At 46.3% G+C, this 25,678-nt stretch overlaps 1 protein-coding gene across 3 annotated transcripts in view; it reads right to left on the bottom strand.

The window, feature by feature from the left end:
• Window positions 1-25,678, bottom strand: part of CYSLTR1 (cysteinyl leukotriene receptor 1) — a 292,327-nt gene that overhangs the window by 31,712 nt on the left and 234,937 nt on the right. For all 3 annotated transcript variants that reach the window (XM_075132449.1, XM_075132450.1, XM_075132451.1), the window contains one exon: window positions 16,491-16,670. In XM_075132449.1, coding sequence (XP_074988550.1) covers window positions 16,491-16,545 — 55 coding nt within the window. In that variant the 5' untranslated portion in view covers window positions 16,546-16,670. The remainder of the gene's footprint in view (window positions 1-16,490; window positions 16,671-25,678) is intronic.

The following is a 25,678-nucleotide window of genomic DNA, read 5'->3' as shown; positions in this document are numbered from 1 at the left end:
CTGTCTGTGATCTCAGTTGCTGGCCCTGCCACAAACTCCACCGTCCACTTATTCTGAAATATGACCAGGGGTATCATTCCACTGTAACATACTTGCCCTCACTCTAGGGACTGCATTTGAGTTAGGTTATGGGGAGCATGGGGGAAGTAACATCAGGAGAAATGTTTCTATACCAGAAGTGATGACTTCAAAGACATATGTTCCCTGCTTGTTGTGGGATGGCCTGGGTACAGTAGTGTGTGTGTGTGTGTGTGTGTGGGGGGGGGGGGGGGGCAGGTTGAAGCGGTGAATGCTGGGAACAGGTCAGGGGCATGGCTGGGGGTGTGCGTCGAAGCAGGGCTGGTGGGGCCCAGCTGCTGTATGTGGGTGTGTGGGAGGGGTGGGAGTGTGCTGGCTGGCTTGATACGCAAATGGAAAGACATGATATGCACAATTGCCTAAATGACTACTGCCTATCAACAACGTATCTTATTCCTGTTCAAAACATTAGGAAATTTAATGGCAAAAAAATACATTACTGCAGAGTTAAAGTTGCTTGGTGGTTTATTGACCCCTTGCAGGGAGGGCATTTAGCTGAGCAAAACTCAAACTTCTGAAAACCAGGCAATGCACAGCTAAGGTTACCCATGGTTAAGTTGTTGCCATTGCTCTGTCTGTTTGACCTCAAATTCTGAAGCCTTTTGATCACACTGACTGATCCTCCAAGTTGCCTTCCATTCCCGGTATGAACCTAATACTGTCTCACTTGGTCCTGACAAAAAGAAGAAGAAAAAGTTTGAATAATATGACTCCTTATAATTTCATACTCACAGTATGCAGCTGCAACTAAGTAGGAACAACTACCATCTCCAAAGGGTACTGTTCTCGTTGAGGATTCTCTCAGCTGGCACGTTTCTGCCTGCTGTGAGGTGCTCTTTTTGGGAAAGAGAGTTGAAGATGAGGGTGTGGTTCAGGTGCTGGGAAGTAGAGAATAGCAATGGTGGTTCTATTAATCCCATTTCGGATTGGTGCAGCCTTACATGTCATACAGCTTCAGGTTCCAGAATAGAAGGGCCACTTGTTTCAGGCCTTGGGGAGGAGACCTTTGTCTCCTTGTGGCAGATGAACAGATAAGTGCCTGGAGAAGGATTGCAAGTTACAAGGGCGGGAAGCTTGCCCTACCAAGCAATCTCAGAGACCACTTGGAATATTTACAGAATGAAAAGTGGACCCAGATAAGAACAGCAATAAATCAGCTTCTGCCTAGTGGGAGGTATTTGGAAAGTAGTGCCTTTAAGAATTGAGTTACGGTAAAGTACATTTTGCCTGGGCTTTTTCCTTTTGCATTAAGTGCTTTTCCAGTAAAAAATTGCTTCTGCATTCAGCCACTCTAAGATGCCAGTTTGTAAGTCTTTTTCTTGTCCCCCATTTTAAGTAGCATTGTTGGGAGCTGGGGATGGAGAGGTCGAGACAAACATAATGGCACAATGTCTACCTGCAACTGAAGCAGCTGCTGGGAGTATAGGGTAAAACCTGCCCAAATATTTTGCAATATCCCTCATAATAATAACCATATTACCTGGCTGAGATGCAGAGTCCTCCCTGGATTCTCCTATTTGGGTCCCCTCCACCTGGCTATGCTCTTCCTGGTCTGGATCAAGGAAGAGCTCTCTTTGAGGCTTGTGTCCCCCCAAGCTCTGGGTGGCTGTTTGGTGAGACGGAGGGCACCCTCTTTGCGGACATCCAAGTTCTGAATGCAAACCTGTCCCAGCTCCACAGGTGTGTCCATGCTGAAGCGACTCTCTGTGCTCAGGGCGCTGCTCAGAACATGATCCATTTAATCATGAGATGGACAGGACATCAGGGCAGCACTGGATTTCTTATTGTTATCCACAGCTTTCCAGTACCTCACCTTGAGCGCCTTTATCTTCTCCCTGCACTGCTGTCCAATCCACTTGATCCCATGATCAGGCAGCAGCTGCTGAGATAGTCTATCATACATTTTGGGGGACCTCTCAGAGGAGTTAAACTCATGCTTTTTGTTTGCTTCTGCCCCCAGCAGCATCAAGATTCTGGTTTCAGCCTCTGGCTAGGTGACTGCCTGCTGATATATGGGCTAAGTACTTGGCATTATGCTGCTGGATAAAACATCGGAGATGGGTGAAGGTGGAACAGCTGCAAGCAGGGTGGGACTGAGGAGTCTCAGCAGAGGCATATGAAAGAAGACCACTTCTGGTTTGGGTCAGAGTACAAGTAGATGGCAAGTCAGTACACAAAGAATGGTTGCCTAGGGGGCTTGAAGAAAGGGATTGGAGGACCATCATGTATTGATTCAGGTGACTGGCTGTGGCTGACTGTTTTCACTGCAGTAATGTTGGGTTAGCAGTACTCAGAATAAGCTATTTTAGGTCCTTCCTATACCTCAGGGCATGCTGGCTGCCTTGCCATATGGCACAGATCGAGGCATTTGGATGTATGAATGTGGAGCTTCTTAAGGGGAAAACCCACAGCTGAACCAGTGTTAAGTCTGCCATGAAAACAAAGCCGAAGACTGCAGAGAAATATATTCCCTGAAGCCAGAGCACAAGATCCCCTGGTGGCAAGGGGGATAGTGTACCTTGGTCTTCCAGAAGCATTTGATCTTCATCCCTTGGTAGAGACAGCAACAAACTCTGAAAAGCCCAAACAAGATGCTAAGAGAAATGACATCAGGCAGAATATATTATGCTTCAGATAGCATTGCTGGTACTGTAACTGCAATACAGACCTTACAGTGCATAACAGCTAATACTACTGTCTACCTAGTGATCATTTCCTTTAAATATAATCATTACTAATTATGTACATTACTGTAGCCTATGGCGGTCCCAATGGGACCCCTCCGGGTGCTTGTACAAGAAGAAAAAGATGTTACCTTCTTGGAACAGCTTAAAATCTAATTAAACAACATTCAACAAAAGGATGTAACAAGCACTTGGAAGGACTAGGGGATGGAGGATGAGGAAAACAGTAGTAAGAACATGAATTTACATAGGCTGATATATGCGCAACCAGATGGAGTGGCATAGACCCTGAAAGATGCACATGGGATAGGGGAGAAGGACTTACCAAAAGAGACACTGAAAGTATGAGCAGAGTTAGGAGGAGAACCATGGGAGGACAGGATGGTGAAACCCAAGGAAGGTATGAACAAAGATGTTAAATGCAGCTGAAAAGGATGAAAATTCCTTCCTTAGAGGTTTTTAAGGTCAGGCTTGACAAAGCCCTGGCTGGGATGATTTAACTGGGAATTGGTCCTGCTTCAAGCAGGGGGTTGGACTAGATGACCTTCTGGGGTCCCTTCCAACCCTGATATTCTACGATTCTATGATTCTAAAATGGAGTACAGATTTAGCCATGAAGAGGCTGTTAGAGACCATGATGAGAGCAGTTACAGTGGCGTGGAGCGGATGGAAGCCCATTTAGAGGAGGTCAGGATGAATTTGGATATGGAGAACTCAAGCCAACAGTTGTAGACAGTGTATTCAATGGGTTTGGAGGTGAAAGCAGCTGAGGTAATTAGTTAAGAGATGCCTGTGGGGGCAAGGGCTGGTTTTAATTAGAATAGGGCATACCAGACAATGCTCATATTGTCAGAGGAAGGAAACCGATGAGAAGTGAGAGATAAAGTAGTAAAGAGAAGGAATGATAGAAGAGTGTGGACAAGCAAAGAAATGAGCTGCAAAAGGATGGGGTTAGGAGGTGAGAAACCATCAGTGTGAGCATGAAGAAAGGAGAAGAGCGTGATAGAGAAGGGGTAGTCACATCAGCGCTTGCTGTTCTTCCCTTTGAAAAAGTATAAAATCCTGCACAGAGAGGGAGGAGGATGTTGGGATGCGGAGGGGAAGGATGGAGGTGCATGAGGGAGTCCCAAGTAGTTGAGTGGGTGTCTGGGATTGTGGGTGTGGGAATTCAGTGAAGTTGGAGAAGTATTGCTGGTCAGTTAGGAAGACTGAAGAACTGAAGGCTGTTACCAAGCCATGATTTAGCATCTGAAAAGATGTAAACAGATTCTTTAGTTTTCATAAAAGTGTGATAAAAATTTGGCAAAATGAAGTGAGTGCTTGAGCACTGGATACATAGTACTTAGCAATAAATCAGTAGCCTTGTCAAGAACAAAGGGGAACCAGCAATGTTTTGGAAATAAGTCATTTTAATAAATGAAAAATGATCTCTTAACCCAAAACAAAAATCAGTCCAAAGCACTGTTGTGTGGTAACCCAGAATGTGACTTGAGAGATGAAAGGAAGATCTTCAGGCTGCCTCAGACGTGAGCTGCTGTCAGGAGAGACGGAGCTCACAAAATACCATACAATGCAAGCAGTGAGAAAAGATCCCTGATTTGCACACTTGCTTCTGTTTGCATTATTGCTGTTCTTGGGGGTTGTGTTTGTGGTGCAGTCTAACATTATGATGAGAAATTATGTAACACTCTACTTCCTACATTTTAAATAGATCATATAATTTCAACTGATATACTGTAGCATACCGATCTGCTCCTGTAAACGACGTATGTAAAGATAATGGATGTCACACTTCTATATGGAGGGAACGATCATGTAGGTGCAACATTTTCATTCCATGTGTTCCAGTTTAATGCCTTGATTTGTATTAATGTATGCACTACAATTTCTGACAATTATTTAAAAGACACTGCCGACAAGAGAACTGCACAGCTAACAGGAGTTGCAGTGCCACCCTCAGATATATTGGTATAGCTCCTGTGAAACTCAGGGGCAGCTCTGCACGCATATTAAGGGCGGAAGAACTGGGAAAGCGTTTGTGTGACGAGAAGGGAATGAACCATTCAGACGTGATTGTTGGTGATCTTGCTGTGGGAGGGGTTTATGCTGTTTTAAAAGAAATGTCGTTCAGTAAATGTTCATGGTCAGCTTGATGTTGTTGATTGCTCATTTTTGCTTTTTGTGTTAGCAAATCTCTACGCAAGCAGCATCCTTTTGCTGGCTATGCAGCTCTACATCTGAGCCGGTGGCTGTGCTGCAGTTAACCCACCCAAATAATGGAATACCTGCACAATGGCCTTCAGCGACATAAACATTGTTATTCATCATTTATATTACAGTAGCTATCAGAAGCCACATCCGAGACGGGGGCTCTGTTGTGTTAGGTGCTGCACATGCACAGAGCAAGAGACAATCCCTGGCCCAGAGAGTTTACCTTGTAAATAGACTGTATAACCCACATTTGTGGGGCAGTGGGCTAAAAATGTTTTGGAGCTTGACTGGGTGACATATGTATGAGGTGTGCAGGCTTCGAAAATGCCTTTGTGATGCGTGGAAACACATGTAAAGAAGCCACCCTGCTGCTTTCCAGTTATCTACCATGTCTGCCAATTAGCACAGATTCCCCTCCATGGATCTCATGCGAGGCATTGGCTTTCAGGGCCTGCTTCTCCCAGGTGCTGAATGCCTTCAGTGCCATTCAGTCATCAGCCTCTTTCCCAGCTCATCGATCCTTTTAACAGGCATTTTATTAATCTAGTGCTTCAGCTGCTTGTTGGTTTCCTGCAGGAATTTCAGCCAATTGTTATGGCTTCGACAAAGTCTGAACAGATCGGGGCCTGATTGAGAAGGTGGCCCTTCAGTACTGGTGCACCCTTCCCTCCCCCTTTAGGGTTTTTAAGGGTGAATGGTCTGAGGAATATAGGGTCTGAAAGAAGGAGTGGGTTTGTTCATTATAGGTGAGTAATTACTAGTTGTGTTTTTATGGGCAGTCTGTTATATATGATTTTTTCTTTACACCGTATGTTTTCAATCACAGTGAAAGCACCCAGGGCAACATATGACTGTATTTACTAACAAAAATCAGTAAATCAATATAGGTTTGCCAACCTTCCAGGATTGTCCTGCAGTCTCCAGGAAGGAAAGATTATGTCATGTGATGAAACTTCCAGGAATACGTCCGAACAAAATTGGCAACCCTAATTATTAATACTTTTTCTTGACTGTAGTCCAGACGCTCCTCACCGTTGAACAGCTCAGAAGAGAATAAAAGAGAGTGAAAGGGGGTCAGAAAGGCCCAGAAACTAGCAGAAGAAGGGAATGGAACTCTGTGGCATGTTTGCCTTGAACTTGTGGAAGTCTGCTGTGAAAATCCTGCACAACTGGGGTACTGCAGGTTTGGGTTGTGCTTGCCTGACGTGTGGCTGGCAGTGGGGAGTTGCTGCGGTGTATAGGATGATGCCCTAGCAACTTGGTGAAAACACTACTACAAAACAATCATAAGTTAATGGTAACATTTCTTTCTAGCAATGGGTGCAGAGCAGACTCATCTGGGGAGCCAATGGCCTCAGGAAAAGGGTGTGGGCCCTGGGGAAGCAAAGCAGAGTGGCTGGCATGCTGTGCAGCTGCCATTAATTCTACAAGCTTGGAGCTTGGTTTCTTCTCTGATTTTCAGGCTACACAGGGCTCAAAGGCCATGTCACATGCTCTGCTCTAGTCACATGACTACAAACCACCCTGGCTGAGGACAGTGGTAAATGCGCATGATGAACCTTGTGGAGTTCTACGGCAGCACCTTACTCTCCCATGGGATATTTTCCACAGAAAAGAATGGCTTAGCCCTCGCTATTAACGTGTCCACGACATGCCCCACTGTTTTCTTTCAATGTGCAACTACATGAATCCACACTCAGAGAATCTTTCACCATCTCCCTTCCATTGAAATTAATGGGAATCATGTTGTTAAATTTCTTGGATAGTACTAAAAAATTAGGGGTATGTACATGCGTGTGATTGTTCGGAGTGAAGCACTAACTTAAGGACTCTAACACTTCAGAGTAGCAGCTTTCTATTTGGCATTTCCATGCTGACCATGGAATTTTGAAGGGTTCTTTCCAGAATTTTGGTTGCTTTTGTTCCCATGGGAACAGCTAACCAGTTTAGCATGGTCAAATAGATAGAAATGCACTAGAGGCCCCTCAGGTCAGGCTGGGTAGGCACTCCCTTTTTCGTTATCGGATTCAGTATTTTTTTTACCTGCTGCTTGTTTCACCTACGTATATTCGGACATCTGGGTCTAATGCTATCCTTTCACTGAGTGGAGCTATATTTGTGTTTTCTTTGGCCTGTGTAAAAGAAGCTAATAAAAAAAGAAACAGCTGATGCATCTGGCCCTTTTGTCCCTTATTCCTTTGATTGTAGTTCATAAATAATTCTCTTTCCCCAACAAGTAATAGCACAGCCTCCTGATCACTTTCTACTGGAAAGCATTCCACTTCTTCACACATGGCTGTTTCTTTTTCTTTGCTGGGAAATTTTTATTTTTAGGATTCTGAAGTATGCTGTTTCCCTTCAGCTTTTGACTGAGAACAACGAGTTCAAATGCAGGGGAATGTTACTGTAAATTATTTAGAGCAATCCAGGCTACGTGACACTGCAGACAGAAGCACAGGGGCAATTTCATATGCTGGAATTAAAATTTAAATCCATGTGGAATCATTTACTGTATAATGGTAACTAAGGAGCTTTTGAAACTGCCAAACTAAAAATGCTATAAATTGGCTTTTAGTGGGGCTTTTAAAATTGCTTAAAAAACAATGCTCTAGCAGAATCCATTTTAGCGCAATAGCGTACTCGATATACAGAAGAGCTGCTATCGATTTAAACTGCATAAAGATTTACACACTGCATGGACCGTATTGTAATCCAGGTGTGTAGAACCGGGCATGAGATACAGGAAACGTCACAAACAAATTCACCCTCCTGCAAACACTTTCTGGCAGATTTTCAAACACTGGTTTCCATTTCTACGAGCAACAATAATTGGGGGTGAAATTCTGCCCCCACAATTTAGGCATTGAAGTAACCTAAATACTTGTGATGCCAGATAAGTGTTTATCTACACAGGGAACAAACTACTCAGCAATAGCTGTTCTGGAAGAGCTCCCTGTGTGGACTCTCTATTCCAGAATTAAAGTGATTTTATTCTAGAATTACTCCATGTTAGAAAGTGCACTAATTGGATGAATAAAGCGAGGTCCTACCCTCAGTTCAATAACTTTTGAATGCCACAAGTGATGAATTCCAAAATTACCATGAATGTTCTCAGGTTTCAGAGTAACAGCCGTGTTAGTCTGTATTCGCAAAAAGAAAAGGAGTCCTTGTGGCACCTTAGAGACTAACCAATTTATTTGAGCATAAGCTTTTGTGAGCTACAGCTCACTAGTCTCTAGGGTGCCACAAGTACTCCTTTTCTTTTCATGAATGTTCTCGGCATCAACAGGCAGACTCCTACAGATTTTGATGAAAATCAGAAACCTGGAAGGGAGAAATGGGGGACACATGGGGAGCATATGGTTACTAGACACAGCAACTTCAACTTTTCTATAGATCAAAGAACCAGTTGATGACGGAAATTAACACACTTCAGCATAACAGTACCTCCCATCACAACTCTGCCTATCCTCCCAATAAAGTTGACTCCCTGAATGGCTTATTCCCAACAGGAAAAAAAAAGTGTGTGTGTGTAGTGTGGTGAGGGAGTGGCAGGGAGGGAAGGATGAATAGGTGGGCAAAGTTCCTGGCATAGAGGGGGACAAAAGGGGACCTAGGTATGTGGGGAAGGGAGAATGTGAGGGACACAAAAATCCCTGGCAGGGGGAAAATGGAGGACCCTGATATGGGGGTGAAAAGGGAAAAATGGGGAGGGGGCACAGAGAGCCCCTGGAATGGGGGAAGCAGGTCATGGGGAATACACAGAACCCCTAGCATAGTGGGGAGGATGGGGAGACAATGATATGGGGAAGGGGACACACAGAGCCCCTGGCATGGGGGGAGGGTAGAATGAGGTACAGGGACATGTGGGGGACACAGAGCCTCTAGTGTGTGTCAGAGGGGAAAATGGGGGGACACACAGAGCCTTTGGCATGAGGGTGAGGGTGAGGTGTTGTAGAGAGCCCCTGAAATAGAGGGGAATGGAGGGATGCAAGGAGCCTCTGTGGGCAATGAACTTGACCTACACCAACTATGAATCATAGAATCATAGAAATGTAGGACTGAAAGGGACCTCAATAGGTCTTCTAGTCCAATCCCCTTCACTGAGGCATGACTAAGTATTACCTGGACCATCTCTGATAGATGGTTTTGTCTAACCTGTTCTTAAAAACCTCCAGTGATGGAGAGTCCACAACCTCCCTAGGGCAATTTGTTCCTTACAGGAAATTTTTCCTAACATCTAACCTAAATCTCCCATGTTGCAATTTAAGCCCATTACTTCTTGACCCATCCTCAGTGGTTAAGGAGATCAATTTATCACCCTCCTCTTTGTAATAATGAAACAATCCTTTATGTACTTGAAGACTTGTGTACCTCCTCAGTGGCCTCTTCTCCAGAGTAAACAAACTCAGTTTTTTCACTCTTTCCTTGTAGGTCCTGTTTTCTAGACCTTGAATAATTTTTGTTGCTCTCCTCTGGACTTTCTCTAATTTGTCCACATCTTTCCCGAAGTGTGGTGTCCAGAACTGGACACAATACTCCAGTTGAGATCTTATCAGTGCTGAGTAGAGTGGAAGAATGACTTCTTGTGTCTTGTTTAAAACACTCTTGCTAATACATCCCAGAATGATGTTTGCTTTTTTGCAACAGTGTTACATTGTTGACTCATAATTAGTTTGTGATCCACTATGCCCCCTGTAACGATGCTGCCTTTGGTGGGACACAACTGAGAGTATTAATTCAGGACAAATTGTTTAGAGCAGGGCAGTCACAGCCCCAGGCTGGTGGTTCTCCACCTCCAAGGAACACCAAACCAGCCAAACAGAGAAGACTTCGGTCTCACTCCACTGGCTAACCATAAATCATACAAGCAATTCCCTAAGACACTCCAGTTTCCCAGTATCACCACCAGTGCCACTCCTTATAGGGATGAATGGTTATGAAAACCAATGCCTCAGTAAAAGAAAATAGATTCTCCCAATCCCAAAGGATCAAGCCCCAGACCCAGGTCAATATAGAAGTCAGATCTTACCCACAAATCACGCTTTGCCAATCCTTTAGAATCTACAATCTAAAGGTTTACTCATAAAAGGAAAAAATATAGATGAGAGCTAAAATTGGTTAAATGGAATCAATTACATACAGTAATGGCAAAGTTCTTGGTTCAGGCTCGTAGCAGTGATGGAATAAACTGTAGGCTTAAATCAAGTCTCTGGAGTACATCCACAGCTTGGATGGGTCATTCAGTCCTCTGTTCAGAGCTTCAGTTTGTAGCAAAGTTCCTCCAGAGGTACGAAGCACAATTGAAGTCAAAATGGAGGGGTTCCCAGACCTTTTATATTCTCTGCCATGTGGAAGGACACCCCTTTGTTCTTACTGTGGAAAATAACAGCAACAAGATGGAGTTTGGAGTCACAAGGGCAAGTCACATATCCACGCATGACTCAGTTCTTTACAGGAAGAGCAGCCATTGCTCACATGCTACTTTGAACGTTCCCAGGAAGACTTCTCATGTGGATTGGCGTTTCCCAAGGTCCACTGTCAGTTAAGTGTTTGGAGTCTCCCAAAGTCCATTGTCAGTTAAATGTTTCTTGATTGGGCACTTAATCTGCAAATTCCTTTCTCAAGAAGCTAACCAAATGCTTCACTAAAGCCACTTAGAATCAAACACATTGAGACACAAGTACATAGCCAACAATCATAATTTCAGCTACGAAATTGATACATGCATACAGATTGCATAATCATAACCAGCATACCATAACCTTTCCATAGACACCTTACTGAACCTTCTTTGTAAGATTTGGTGCAAATATATAACAGTTGTTGCAACAATGATCTATACGGTTACAGTTCATTTCAATAACATCACACTCACCCCCCCCACCATCCTTTTCTGCAGTACACCTTCCTAGGCAGTCATTTCACATTTTGTGCTTGTGCAATTGATTATTCTTTGCTAAGTGTAGTACCTTGCATTTATCCTTACTGAATTTCATCTTATTTATTTCAGACCATTTCTTCAGTGTTTCAAGATCATTTTGAATTCTATTCCTGTCCTTCAAAGCACTTGCAACTCCTCCCAACTTGGCATTATCTGCAAACTTTATAAGTGTACTTGCTTTGCCATTATCCAAATAATTTATGAAGCTACTGAATAGAACCAGACCGAGAACAGATCTCTCAGGGACCCCTCTCACTATATACTTCCAACTTGATTGTGAACCATTAATAACTACTCTCTGAGTACAGTTTTTCAACAAGTTGTGCACCCACCTTATGAGAGCTTTGTCTAGGCTATATTTCTTTGTTTGCTTATGAGACGGTCATGAGAGACAAAAAGAAAATGAGTACTTGTGGCATCTTAGAGACTAACCAATTTATTTGAGAATGAGCTTTCGTGAGCTACAGCTCACTTCATCGGATGCATACCGTGGAAACTGCAGCAGACATTATATACACACAGAGATCATGAAACAATACCTCCTCCCACCCCACTGTCCTGCTGGTAATAGCTTATCTAAAGTGATCATCAAGTTGGGCCATTTCCAGCACAAATCCAGGTTTTCTCACCCTCCACCCCCCCCCACACACAAACTCACTCTCCTGCTGGTAATAGCCCATCCAAAGTGACAACTCTCTTCACAATGTGCATGATAATCAAGGTGGGCCATTTCCTGCACAAATCCAGGTTCTCTCACCCCCTCACCCCCCTCCAAAAACCACACACACAAACTCACTATCCTGCTGGTAATAGCTCACCCAAAGTGACCACTCTCCCTACAATGTGCATGATAATCAAGGTGGGCCATTTCCTGCACAAATCCAGGTTCTCTCACCCCCTCACCCCCCTCCAAAAACCACACACACAAACTCACTATCCTGCTGGTAATAGCTCATCCAAAGTGACCACTCTCCCTACAATGTGCATGGTAATGAAGGTGGGCCATTTCCAGCACAAATCCAGGCTTTCTCACCCTCCCACCCCCATATACACACAAACTCACTCTCCTGCTGGCAATAGCTCATCCAAACTGACCACTCTCCAAGTTTAAATCCAAGTTTAACCAGAACGTCTGGGGGGGGGAGGGGGGGAGGAAAAAACAAGGGGAAATAGGTTACCTTGCATAATGACTTAGCCACTCCCAGTCTCTATTTAAGCCTAAATTAATAGTATCCAATTTGCAAATGAATTCCAATTCAGCAGTTTCTCGCTGGAGTCTGGATTTGAAGTTTTTTTGTTTTAAGATAGCGACCTTCATGTCTGTGATTGCGTGACCAGAGAGATTGAAGTGTTCTCCGACTGGTTTATGAATGTTATAATTCTTGACATCTGATTTGTGTCCATTTATTCTTTTACGTAGAGACTGTGGTGAGAAAACCTGGATTTGTGCTGGAAATGGCCCAACTTGATGATCACTTTAGATAAGCTATTACCAGCAGGACAGTGGGGTGGGAGGAGGTATTGTTTCATGATCTCTGTGTGTATATAATGTCTGCTGCAGTTTCCACGGTATGCATCCGATGAAGTGAGCTGTAGATCACGAAAGCTCATGCTCAAATAAATTGGTCAGTCTCTAAGGTGCCACAAGTACTCCTTTTCTTTTTGCGAATACAGACTAACACGGCTGTTACTCTGAAACCTGTCATGAGAGACAGTATCAAAAGCCTTACTGAAGTTGAGATAACACCACATCTGCTGAAGCATGTGACATCTCCCCCCCCATTTTATTCTGGGATAAAGTGTCTTCTTTCAGAAAAGTGTACATATGGAGAGCTATTCTGCAGTAGCTGGTCTGGTTGATTTCCCCAGAGAGACAGCAAACCCTAAGCCTATCTCAGTTTTATCTGAGCTGATGCTGGTTGGTTGGGAGGAAACCACCCTATGAAATGCTGGAGATTATATCAGCATCCTTAGCTGAGTGAGTATGCACAAATCTTGTTCATGCTTGCTACTTTGGTGTCTTGCTGAGCCCCCCAGCTGCCTGTGGTAGTGGCTATGAATATACATATTTTTTATCACTATCTTGACAGAAGTTTGTAATAATTTTTTCTCTGTGATTCTTGCTACAGTAGTTCATATTGCTATCAGCTGCAGACTGGATTGCTGTATTCGACATGGAGCCACCTACAAGCACCACTCAAACTGCGGAATGTGGCTGCTCTTTTGTTTCCTGCTGGCAGGTCCTGAAGAGAGCACATTATATCAGTGCTCCAGGGTCAGCGTTGTCTTCCGGTTTGTTTCTGGATACAATTCAAGCTGTTGCTGGTTTTAATGCATGAGGCTCTCACTATGGCTGATGAGATTAGCAGAGAGGCTAACAATCCCCGTGCTTTGATTCAAAGGAGAATGGAGGAATCTTCAGTAACAAGCATCCTGGTCCCAAATGGTCTGCCAGAGCCCAGAGTGATTGATATTCAGGTCACACTGCATAGCCTACCTTTTCTCCCCAGCTTTTCCTGGGTAAGAGAGCTGAGCTAGTGAGAAAGTTTGGGTTGAAAGGACTTCATATTCTGAGGGCTGGTTCTAATTCATGGTTTGCCATCTGTTATATCTCCCCAAGCTTCACATGGGCACACTTTAAGATGAACGGAAGCAGATAAATAAGTTTCAGCAGGAAATGATTGCAGTTGTAGAATTTTGACTGAAAAATTGATTAAGGCCAGTCTGAACATTTGGACCTTAATATGTTACTTCATATCTATCTATCAGTCAATCACAAAGATGAATATGGATGGCTGATATCTGGGGATAACTGAATACAGAAAGAAATGATGAAGACAACAGCCAAGTAAAAATGAGGTTTTTTTTTTCCCACAGCTGCAAACAAAAATAGTGTTGACAAAGAGGGTTTGTGTGAGATGAGCACAATATGCAAATCAGTGGTGAGATTTTGGGCTGCACCTCTAAACAGCACAGCCTAGAATGCTTAGCCCATGAAGCAGAGGGGAAAGGTATCTATAAATTGGCTGGAGATGCCTATGGCAAAACTTACCCCTTGGGCACTATGGTCTGCAGTGCTGCCTGGAATCTCAGCAGCTGGGTGTGCTGTGGCATCGTCCCTGAAATGCCCCTCTAATTTCCCCCAAGCCTCACCCCGGCATACCCCCAATGGGCAGGTCTTTGCAAGACAAACAGCTTTCACAGTGCTTTGCTGGGGGAAACCTCCCCCAGGTGGAACTGGGGATTTTAGGGCCCCTTTACTCTGCTCTGCTCTAAAAAGGCAGGACAGGATCTCAGCTCAAAACTCTGGAGTGTGAACCTAATTGCAGAGAAAATGTCTGCATGAACCCTGGCAGAATGGAACCCTGGATTTCACCTAGCTGTAGTTATAGCATTGATCCCATAAGATGGCGAGCACCCTCAAGTCTTGCTAGCTTTAATGGCAGTGGATGGAGCCCTAGAACACTTGTTTGATTCACCACCTTATACAAAACCCCAGAATGCCTAAACATATTCACAAGGGTTCTCAAGGTTCATAAATTTCCATTAGTAATAAATATAACACCTATATTTTAAAGAGATTCTGTACTGATATGGCCAATATCCTCTTCCTGTTATGTATAAGTGTCAAGCCAGTGTCTAATAGATAGTTATGATACAGCAGTCTGTATACTTGTTTTCTTGTAAACTAACTGTTTCACAATTCATTCTGCATACATATTAATCAAAAAAGAACAAAGGACCTTGTCCAGTTTGATGACAATGTGTTTTCACTATTAGACTGACCCAGCAGAATCTTTTTTGGTTTCCTTTGTTTTAATTTGAAATCCATCTGCATTGCTATCTGCATAATTCACTTGAAATTACGTCTTTCATTTCTAAATGTATAAGGGGATCCGTCACACAGTCTCTGAGCAGTTTTGAAAAAATAACACACGTAGGTCTAAACTGGAACATTACAGTCATAGAATCATAGAATATCAGTCCATCCTGAGCAGAGGATAGCACGTAGTTGTGTTACTCCAAGGGCAGATCAGAGAGGAAACAGACTAGTTTATCTTTCCTCCCTAGTGGGGTGTCATAAGGGTAGGTCACAATCTCCCTCATAATACCACAATCACATTACCACACTCATCACCATTTTCTGCAAGCAAAAGCCTGAGAGATTATATGAGTCTTTATACCATGCTCTGAAAGTCATCAGCCTCTAACACACTGGCAGGAGGGAGTTCCAGAGCTGGGGAGCCTCCACTAAAAATGCCCCATCACCAGCTTCTGGGTATTTCAGTTAGGGACTGTTAGCTCAACAGACCTATGTAAGAACGGCCATACTGGGTCAGACCAAAGGTCCATCTAGCCCAGTATCCTGCCTTCCAGCTGTGGCCAATGCCAGGTGTTTCAAAGGGAATGAACAGAACAAGTAATCATCAAGTGATCCATCCCCTGTCACCATTCCCACCTTCTGGCAATCAGAGTCTAGGGACACCATCCCTGCCCATCCTGGCTAATAGCCATTGATGGACCTGTCCTCCATGAACTTATCTAGTTCCTTCTTGAACCTAGATAATCTCTGCTCCTGTGGTAGCACATGTAGCTAGAAGGGATTTCGCAGATTGCCATGACCCAAACCAGGCAGGGCTATAGATGATATATATAGAAATAGATTTGCATAAGGAATGAAGAAGCCAGTTCAATGTTTAGAAAACTGATCTAACAAGCTCAATGGGGAGCACACTACCAAACTTGTCCGTAGTGACCTCCAGCTCTGATGTTACTTTCCTAGTGGTCTGCAAGATTAGCCTCTTGCAGAGTGCACTACAGTGATCTATTCTTTAATCCAATTTGTAATAAACCTTCAGTTGCATAATCTTAGTTTGGGTCTCTTCTTCTAGAGACATCTGCCTTTGGCTGCTTTCCCTACAGCTCAAAAAGGGAAACCCTGCTGAAATCAGATGCAACTTCCAATGGTCCCCGAGCATCACTGCTTTCTCAGGTTTTTGATAAAAAGGTCTACCAAATCAGCAGTTTAATGTGTCAGAGATTTTCACGATCGAGATTCCCAATAGCTGGCACAATTCTTTTCTCCGAAAGCAGGGTTGCCAGCTCATAAACTGTGAGACTTCTGGAAATTTTACAATAATTGGTATGTTTCTTAAAACCCCAGTTCCTGGAGTCTCATGAATACACAAATCTCAGCTTGCTTGCTTGCTTGCTTGCTTTCTTTTATTTTTTAATAGAAATTTCTAGTTCTCAACATTGTGGAGAAGAGCTTGAAAATATGACCAGAGTTTACCCTAAAGTTACCCAGAAGGCACATAAAAAGAACCCAACATTTATATACATTTTAAAATCTCATGGTTGTAAAGGCAATCCTGGGGCTTTAGGGGACAAGACTCATGACTTCTGAATGCCTGGGGTTGGCAATACTGTGAAAGAGTCAATTTAGTTACAGAAATGGGGAGGGGTCCTTGCTGCCCAGGCAAGAAGTGCAACATTTGGTGTGGCATTCTGCCAGTCATGGCCTGGGGCCAGCTGAAACACTGGTTTGCAAAAGGAAAAAGTAATTTCCTTACCATAATGTTCTCTTCTCCTAGTATGTGCCTGCTGTTCCAGGTACTGTCCCTGCATGGATGTACTGCTTTCAGTCCCATGCCTCTGGTAGATTTTCCAATCTCTCCCCTTCCCTTTCTTATTCTGCCAGCAGGCATTCCCTGCTCATGGGTGTGACATACTGCAGCCAAACACAGCCAGACCTGCATGAAAAAATTAATAAATATTGAAACTTGGTTAGGATCTCGGAAATAATCAAATGAAAGCAAGGTTTATCAGTAGGGCCACTGAGGTCCTAGACAGCAAAATAAAAACGACTCCTTCTTCCTCACAGGAGTTAAACTCTACAAGAACACAAATGCCTTCTAATCTTACATTTCTATGGTTCTATGATTGTTAATAAAATGCCTCTGTGCCTTGCAGAAAAATAATGGCATTTGATAGGATCCACGCTAGGTGCAGACAGAGAACAATAATATAGGTGAAAAACCTGTCCAATTGCTTGGTCTGACCTATCAAGATCACATCAGCTTGAAAAACTATGAAAATAAGGAGATGATCTCTCACCTGGCATAGAAGAGTTACTAAGTGAAGGAGTATGAAAAGACAAAATGGATGTTTCTTGAATAAACAGTGGAAACTCTATTTCTGAGCAAGCTCATTTAAGTGACTATTACAAATTACAGTTTATTGGATCCAGTAAGTAATCTGTTACATATTATTAATGACTTCTTGGGATTACTGTCAACAAGCTATTTGGAAGACTGAAAATAAAGTCAAAACTAAACTAGATTGTGACGGGTTGGATCACAGAAACCCTCTGGGAGCTGCCACCTAATGTGCCAAGACTACTTATGCCCCTGCTTTTCTACCCAGTCAGCTTAGGACTCCAGCACCCTGCCTGGTTTGAGCCAGACCCACTAGCCTGCTGCCAACACAGACCCAGGTCTGAACAACGTCCCCTAACAGCTGTAGGCTTAACTGAAAGCAGCTTACAGAAGTGTTCCTGTCCTTGACACTCAGATGCCCAACTCCCAATGGGGTCCAAACCCTAAATAAATCTGTTTTACCCTGTATAAAGCTTATACAGGGTAAACTCATAGATTGTTTGCCCTCTATAACACTGAGAGAGAGATATGCACAGCTGTTTGCCCCTCCAAGTATTAATACATACTCTGGGTTAATTAATAAGTAAAAAGTGATTTTATTAAATACAGAAAGTAGGATTTAAGTGGTTCCAAGTAGTAACAGACAGAACAAAGTGAATTATCAAGCAAAATAAAATAAAATCCGCAAGTCTATGTCTAATAAAACTGAATACAGACAAAACCCCACCAGTTCCAGTAAGCTTCCTTTTACAGACTAATCTCCTTCTAGTCTGGGTCCAGCAATCACTCACACCCCCTGTAGTTACTGTCCTTTGTTCCAGTTTCTTTCTTGGGGGTGGAGAGGCTCTCTCTTTAGCCAGCTGAAGACAAAATGGAGGGGTCTCCCACAGGCTTAAATAGACTTTTTCTTGTGGGTGGAGACCTCCTCCTCTCTCCTATGCAAAGTCCAACTCCAAGATGGAGTTCTGGATGCACCTGGGCAAGTCACATGTCCATGCATGACTCACAGTTTCTTACCAGGTAGCAGCCATGGGTCACATGGTACCTTGAATGTCCTCAAGTAGACCTCTTATGTGGATTGCAGCATTCCAAGATCCTTTGTACTTTAAGTGCTTCTTGATTTGCACATTCCTTTCTCAAGAAGCTGACCAAATGCTTTACAAAGGTTACTTAAAAATCAAGCCAGTACACAGCCAATATTCATAACTTCGAATACAAAAATGACACATGCATACAAATAGGATTAATAGATTCAGTAGATCATAACCTCTACAGAGATATGTTACATGGCATATGTAGCATAAAACATATTCTAGTTATGTCATATATACATTCATAAGCATATCTCCATAAAGCCTTATGGAGGGCACCGTCACATAGATATCAACTCAAGTCAAGATTTAAACATTTTTTTCCATTGGTATGACAATTAGTAGCAGGCACTGGATGACTCCTTCTGGGTGTATTATTAGTTATAAATTAACTAGCATAGAGGATATTAAGCAGCAAGGAGGAGAAAACTCTTCCATGTCTATCAGGAACACTTTCTTATATGACATCTGCAGCACATCCATCCTGCAGAGAAAGGATTGTGTGTTGAGCACTGCTTTGGAGGAACTCCCAGACTAGACTTCAGAAGGACAAGATGGCTGGAAGGATTGTCTCTTGGATTAGGATCATGTCTGTACTTGTTGTACAAGTGAATTTCCTCTTATTAAATAACTGAACCAAACCATTGCAAGTCATCACCTGAATGAAATCCTGAGTGCTTCCCTCTAGGGGTATTATAAAATCCTGGACCCATTGTCTAAAGCAGCGGTTCTCAAACTATGGGGTGGACCTCCCAAGGGAGGCACAGGAATGTGTCAAGGGAGGCCCGAGCTGTGTGCTTTCAAAATATAAAAAAAAAGAGCTCTGGCTGTCAGCCCCAGGTGGCTGGAGCTCGTGCAGACAACCATGCACACCTGGGAGGCAGGGATAAAGGGGACAGCCATGGGCTCAGGCTCTCCTCCCTCCCCTTAATCCCTCACTGGGAAGCAGACTGGACTCAAGCTCTCCTTCATCCTGCCCCCAATCCCTCACCTGGAGGTGGTGGGGTTCCAGCTGTCAGCCCCGGGGTAGCAGAAGCAGTGAAGAAGTAAGGGTGGCCACAGGGCCCTAAGTCTACTGTGAAAAATGATATTGACAAATATCACTTTTCACATTGCCACCCTTACTTCTGTGCTGCTGCTGACGTGTGCTGCCTTCAGAGCTGGGCACTGGGCCAGCAGCCACTGCTCTCTGCTCTGTCTTCAGAGCTGGATGGTGGTATAGGTACTTGTGGAAGGGGGAGGGGGCGTAAACACCCACAGACACAAATAAGCTTGAGATCAAATAAGCTTGAGAACCACTGCTCTAAAGACATTATAAGACACTTAGTTCTGCATACTAGTGTAACCCTTCTGCCAGGCCAAGTTGATAGCAGCAAGGGCCGGGTTCAGTACACCGGGGTTCCCTCTCACTAAAGCAAATGCAAAACTGGCTCGAGCCCCCACCCAGTGACCTGGGAAAATCTTACACACCCCCTGGGCGCCTCAAGGAGGCAATACTTCCCCTCTCGCAAGCACAGAGTCTTGGTGTAGTAGAGAATCTTTAATAACATGAGGCAAACAACATCAGCATTAAATTGGGGAAACACCACGACTAGTGTTCATTAACCAAACCATGAATGCCGACCCACCCCAGAAAAATTGGGCCACATCCTTTCCCTCAGGCTCTTGAGTCCCAGAACCCAAACGTCTCTTGAGTCCAGCAATCCACAAATCACCCAAAGTCCAAAAAAAAGTCCAGCCCCGGAGTTCAAAAGTTCATCTGCAGAGTGTTACTCCCCAGTCTGGCTAAAATGTGCCTGGGTGTGGGGGGGAAAGAGGTAAGGGGCACCTTACGTGTCCTGAAGCTGACTGCCTTACAGGGCTCTGCTCCGCTCCACCACGACCAGCTCCGCTCTGCACAGCTCGCCGTCTCACGGCCGGCTCCGCTCAGCTCGCCGTCTCACGAACACGCCGCCGTCTCACGCCCGGCTCCGCTCAGCTCGCCGTCTCACGAACACGCCGCCGTCTCACGCCCGGCTCCGCTCAGCTCGCCGTCTCACGAACACGCCGCCGTCTCACGCCCGGCTCCGCTCAGCTCGCCGTCTCACGAACACGCCGCCGTCTCACGCCCGGCTCCGCTCAGCTCGCCGTCTCACGAACACGCCGCCGTCTCACGCCCGGCTCCGCTCAGCTCGCCGTCTCACGAACACGCCGCCGTCTCACGCCCGGCTCCGCTCAGCTCGCCGTCTCACGAACACCCCGCCGTCTCACGCCCGGCTCCGCTCAGCTCGCCGTCTCACGAACACCCCGCCGTCTCACGCCCGGCTCCGCTCAGCTCGCCGTCTCACGAACACCCCGCCGTCTCACGCCCGGCTCCGCTCAGCTCGCCGTCTCACGAACACCCCGCCGTCTCACGCCCGGCTCCGCTCAGCTCGCCGTCTCACGAACACGCCGCCGTCTCACGCCCGGCTCCGCTCAGCTCGCCGTCTCACGAACACGCCGCCGTCTCACGCCCGGCTCCGCTCAGCTCGCCGTCTCACGAACACCCCGCCGTCTCACGCCCGGCTCCGCTCAGCTCGCCGTCTCACGAACACGCCGCCGTCTCACGCCCGGCTCCGCTCAGCTCGCCGTCTCACGAACACCCCGCCGTCTCACGCCCGGCTCCGCTCAGCTCGCCGTCTCACGAACACGCCGCCGTCTCACGCCCGGCTCCGCTCAGCTCGCCGTCTCACGAACACCCCGCCGTCTCACGCCCGGCTCCGCTCAGCTCGCCGTCTCACGAACACGCCGCCGTCTCACGCCCGGCTCCGCTCAGCTCGCCGTCTCACGAACACGCCGCCGTCTCACGCCCGGCTCCGCTCAGCTCGCCGTCTCACGAACACCCCGCCGTCTCACGCCCGGCTCCGCTCAGCTCGCCGTCTCACGAACACGCCGCCGTCTCACGCCCGGCTCCGCTCAGCTCGCCGTCTCACGAACACCCCGCCGTCTCACGCCCGGCTCCGCTCAGCTCGCCGTCTCACGAACACGCCGCCGTCTCACGCCCGGCTCCGCTCAGCTCGCCGTCTCACGAACACCCCGCCGTCTCACGCCCGGCTCCGCTCAGCTCGCCGTCTCACGAACACGCCGCCGTCTCACGCCCGGCTCCGCTCAGCTCGCCGTCTCACGAACACCCCGCCGTCTCACACCCGGCTCCGCTCAGCTCGCCGTCTCACGAACACCCCGCCGTCTCACGCCCGGCTCCGCTCAGCTCGCCGTCTCACGAACACCCCGCCGTCTCACGCCCGGCTCCGCTCAGCTCGCCGTCTCACGAACACGCCGCCGTCTCACGCCCGGCTCCGCTCAGCTCGCCGTCTCACGAACACGCCGCCGTCTCACAAACAGCTCTGCTCACCCCACCGTCTCACAAATAGCTCCGCTGCACACCAGATCTTCCGGCTCCCCACTACTTGACACAGTGCTCAGTGATTTCAGTTCTCAGTGATTTCAGCTCATAGTAGTGGGAGCCTTAGTGCTGGTGCACCATAAGGCTGAAGTGAATTCAGCACAGTACCTGTAACAAAACTCTTAATAGACCCAAAATTAGCTCTGACATTCCACAGTGGAGAGAGACAGAGGTGCAATAGGTGCTTCAGGCCCTCACAAAGGGGCCTACACCACCAGGCACTAATACCTGTCTCAAGTCTCTCTCCCTTCACAGAGTTTTGGAACCCATGTCCCTTGCCTAGTGAGTGCTACTTAGTTGATGGTGAGTCCTCCATCATAACAAAAAGGCCAAGTACAGTTCCAAGCACAGTTCCCATAATCAGGGTACTAACAATTTATTCTTCCCGCCCCAATAACAGAGACACTGGGGATCCCACAGCAGCCAAAGTGACCATTTGGGCAGTTATGGCCTATTGCTAGGCGGGGTGGATGTGCCTATGCAAATAAGATCAGCCCCTGAAGTTCTTTTCCACAACTTGCCACACCTCACCACCAGATGTCAGGGTGGATCCCACCCTGTCTCTGCTTACATCCTCCCCCCAGCCGAGAATTTGGCGTCCCGACAAATCATACTCCCTTTATACCAACTCATTGGTTTCCTCCAAAGGGCCTCAGAAAGCCCACTTTGGCTTCCACAATCCTGTGTGCTAAATGTATTGGCTCCTCACTAGTCACCCCAGGTGCATCATAAGTTAACCGTTTTACTGGTCTTATCACCCTGTCTCGTCTATTGAGAATCTCTGTTGCCGAGGCAAGGGGAACATCCTCTTGATTGACGGATGGAGAGGCTTCCTTTGAGGGTCTCTTGGCTACTGGCGTAGGCCCCTGCACTCCTAGTTCTAACGCGGGAGGGTCCAAGGTGCCCAGGACATCCTCTACCTGTGTGTCTCCACATGGGGGTCTCATCAGCGGCACAGGGGTGTCAGAAAGGGGCCTAAATAATTCCGCCATAGGGTTTAGGGTGGAAAAGGGAGAACTCTCATTTGGTTCAGCTGGTCGAGACTGAAATCTTGTCTCCATCCCAGGATACACCAGGGTTGTGTCTTCCTCCTCAGACTCACTCTCAGATGTGCAGAATAGGGGTAAGTTAGCTGCAGGGGGCTCACTGTCTGTGTTGGATGGCAGCTTTGGTCTAGCACTTCTGTTCTGCCCGGCTGCCCTGTCATGGCCCATCTCATAAGGGGTGCTTACCAATTCCCCCACAGGGAGCAAAAGGTTTCTATGCACCGTCTTTATTTGCCCTGGACTGTCTTCAGGTTTGATCTTGTAGACCGGCAGATCTCCCAGCTTTTCCATCACCAGGTATGGTATTGCCTTCCATCTGTCAGCTATCTTGTGTTTGCCAGCAATACCCAAATTTCGCAGCAGGACTCTGTCCCCCGGCTGGAGCTCCTGCGATCACACTCTAGCATCATATCGATGTTTGTTGCGGTCTGCGTTCTTCCGAGCCGCAGCGGTAGCTAAGCGATAAGCATCCCGCAGCCTTTCTCTTAGTCGGGATACGTATTGCTGATGAGTTTCATAGCTATCTCCATCCTCTGATACACCAAAGCACAAGTCTATGGGTAATCTTGGTTCTCGCCCAAACATCAAGAGATATGGGGTGACTCCCGTAGCATCGTTCTTTGTGGCATTGTAGGCATGCACCAGAAATGCGACATGCTGGCTCCAGGTTGCCTTCTGCTCTGGTCGCAAAGTTCCCAACATATCTAATAGGGTTCGGTTGAACCTCTCTGGCTGGGGATCACCTTGGGGGTGATAAGGCGTTGTCCTAGACTTTTTAATTCCTGCTATCTTCAGCACCTCCTTCAGAAGGTGACTCTCAAAATCCCGCCCCTGATCAGAGTGTATCCGAGCCGGGAATCCATAGACTGAGAAATATTTGTCCCACAATACTCGAGCGACGGTGGTGGCCCTCTGATCACGTGTGGGATATGCCTGTGCATACCGTGTAAAATGGTCAGTCACTACTAGAATGTTCCCAACATTCCTCTTGTCTACCTCTACAGACAAGAAATCAATGCATACCAATTCCAAAGGTTTGTTGCTGGTGATGTTCTTGAGATATGCAGCCCTCGTGGGCAGAGTTTTCCTTTGAACACATCGAGCACAAGTCTCACATTTCCTGCGAACATCTTCAGCCATTCGGGGCCAATAGAACCTACTACGAATAAGTTCCAGGGTCCTCTCCATCCCTAAATGCCCAAAGTCATCATGCAGGGCCCTCATGGCCAGGGCTCTGTACTTTTTTGGCAGTACTAGTTGTGCTCGTTGCTTTTGTAAAGAGTCGGTGGTCATTCGGTGTAGCACTCCCTGAATCAGTTTTAATTTGGTCCATTCTCTCAATAGTAGTTTACCCTCCGGGTTAGGTGGGACAACCGCAGCTGGGCTTCGCCCCTCCCTTTTGGCAAGTAGTGTATCACGAATGTCAATATCTTGCCGCTGGGCTTCTTGCCAGTCAGCCGCATTGAGCATGGGCAAAGGAGATTGGTCCAATGCAATATAGTTCACTGAGGCAGAAGGCATGCATTCAGGGGGCAGGCCCAAAGCTTCTGCAATACATCCCTGAAGGCTCTCACAGGCCTCTGGCTCTCGACGACTCACACTGCAAATAGCTCTCACTCCATCTGTGGGTATCACAGCAACTTCTGGAGCCTGCGGACGCCTGGACAATGCATCTGCATCTACATTGCTTCTCCCGGATCGGTACTGAATGCTAAACTCATAGCTAGCCAAGGCGGCCACCCATCTCTGCCCTGTAGCATCCAGCTTAGCACTTGTTAACACATAAGTCAGTGGATTGTTGTCTGTCCACACCTGGAACTGAGCACCATACAAGTAGTCTCGAAATTTCTCAGTGATGGCCCATTTCAAGGCCAAGAATTCCAGCTTGTGGGTGGGATAGCGAGTTTCACTATCAGACAATCCTCGGCTGGCAAAGGCTACAGGTTTATGTTTGCCTTCCACTTCCTGGTACAGGACTGCTCCCAGACCCTCCAAACTGGCATCAGTATGCAGGATAAATGGTTTGCTTGGGTCAGCAAAAACTAGGACTGGAGCATGAGTTAGGCAAGTAATGATTTCTCGAAAAGCCCTTTCACATCTCTCATCCCACCGTGGCCCAAATGGTGCAAAGGGGCCATAGTTTCTCTGCACAGGAGGCTTTGGGAACCTCCCCTTATTCCTGGTCTTAGATTTGTTCTTGCTGGACTGATGTCCCCTGGTAAGATCATTCAGAGGCTTTACAATCGTAGCATAGTTTTTCACAAACCTGCGGTAGTAGCCACTAAATCCAAGAAAGGTCTTGAGTTCTCTGTAGTTACTTGGACGTGGCCATGTAGTGAGTGCTTCTATTTTATCAGGATCAGTACTCACACCCTCTTGGGATACGATGTGACCCACATACTTCACTGAGGTTCTGCAGAACTGGCATTTGTCAATTGAAAGCTTCAGACCATAATCCTCCAACCTATCAAGCACTTTAAGAAGTCTTTCTTCATGCTCCTCTAAGGTTCTTCCAAACACAATAAGGTCATCCAAATAAACTAACACTTGCAGTAAATTCATGTCTCCCACAACTCTCTCCATGAGACGTTGAAAGGTGGCAGGTGCTCCAGAAATCCCTTGGGGCATGCGTTCGAACTGATAAAACCCTAATGGGCAGATGAAGGCGGTCTTCTCCTTATCTTCTTCTCCCAGAGGGATCTGGTAGTACCCACTTCGAAGATCCAACACAGAGAACCACTGGCTTCCCAGCAAACAGTCTAAGGCATCTTGCACTCGAGGCATAGTGTACTGGTCGACCACAGTACGGCTGTTTAGGGTGCGGTAGTCAATACACATCCGGATTTTCCCATTCTTTTTACGGACTACCACAATGGGCGAGGCGTATGGGCTGCGGGACTCTGTAATGATGCCATTCGCAGCCAGCTCCTGAAGATGATGTCGCACGTCTTCCATCTCAGAGAGAGCAATCTTCCTAGATCTCTCCCTAAAAGGTCGAGAGTCATGTAGTCTGATATTGTGTTCTACTCCTTTTGCACATCCCAC

Source organism: Caretta caretta, chromosome 9 (assembly GCF_965140235.1).
Source record: "Caretta caretta isolate rCarCar2 chromosome 9, rCarCar1.hap1, whole genome shotgun sequence".
NCBI classification, from domain to species: Eukaryota; Metazoa; Chordata; order Testudines; family Cheloniidae; genus Caretta; species Caretta caretta.
This window is presented reverse-complemented; position numbering and strand designations above follow the sequence as displayed.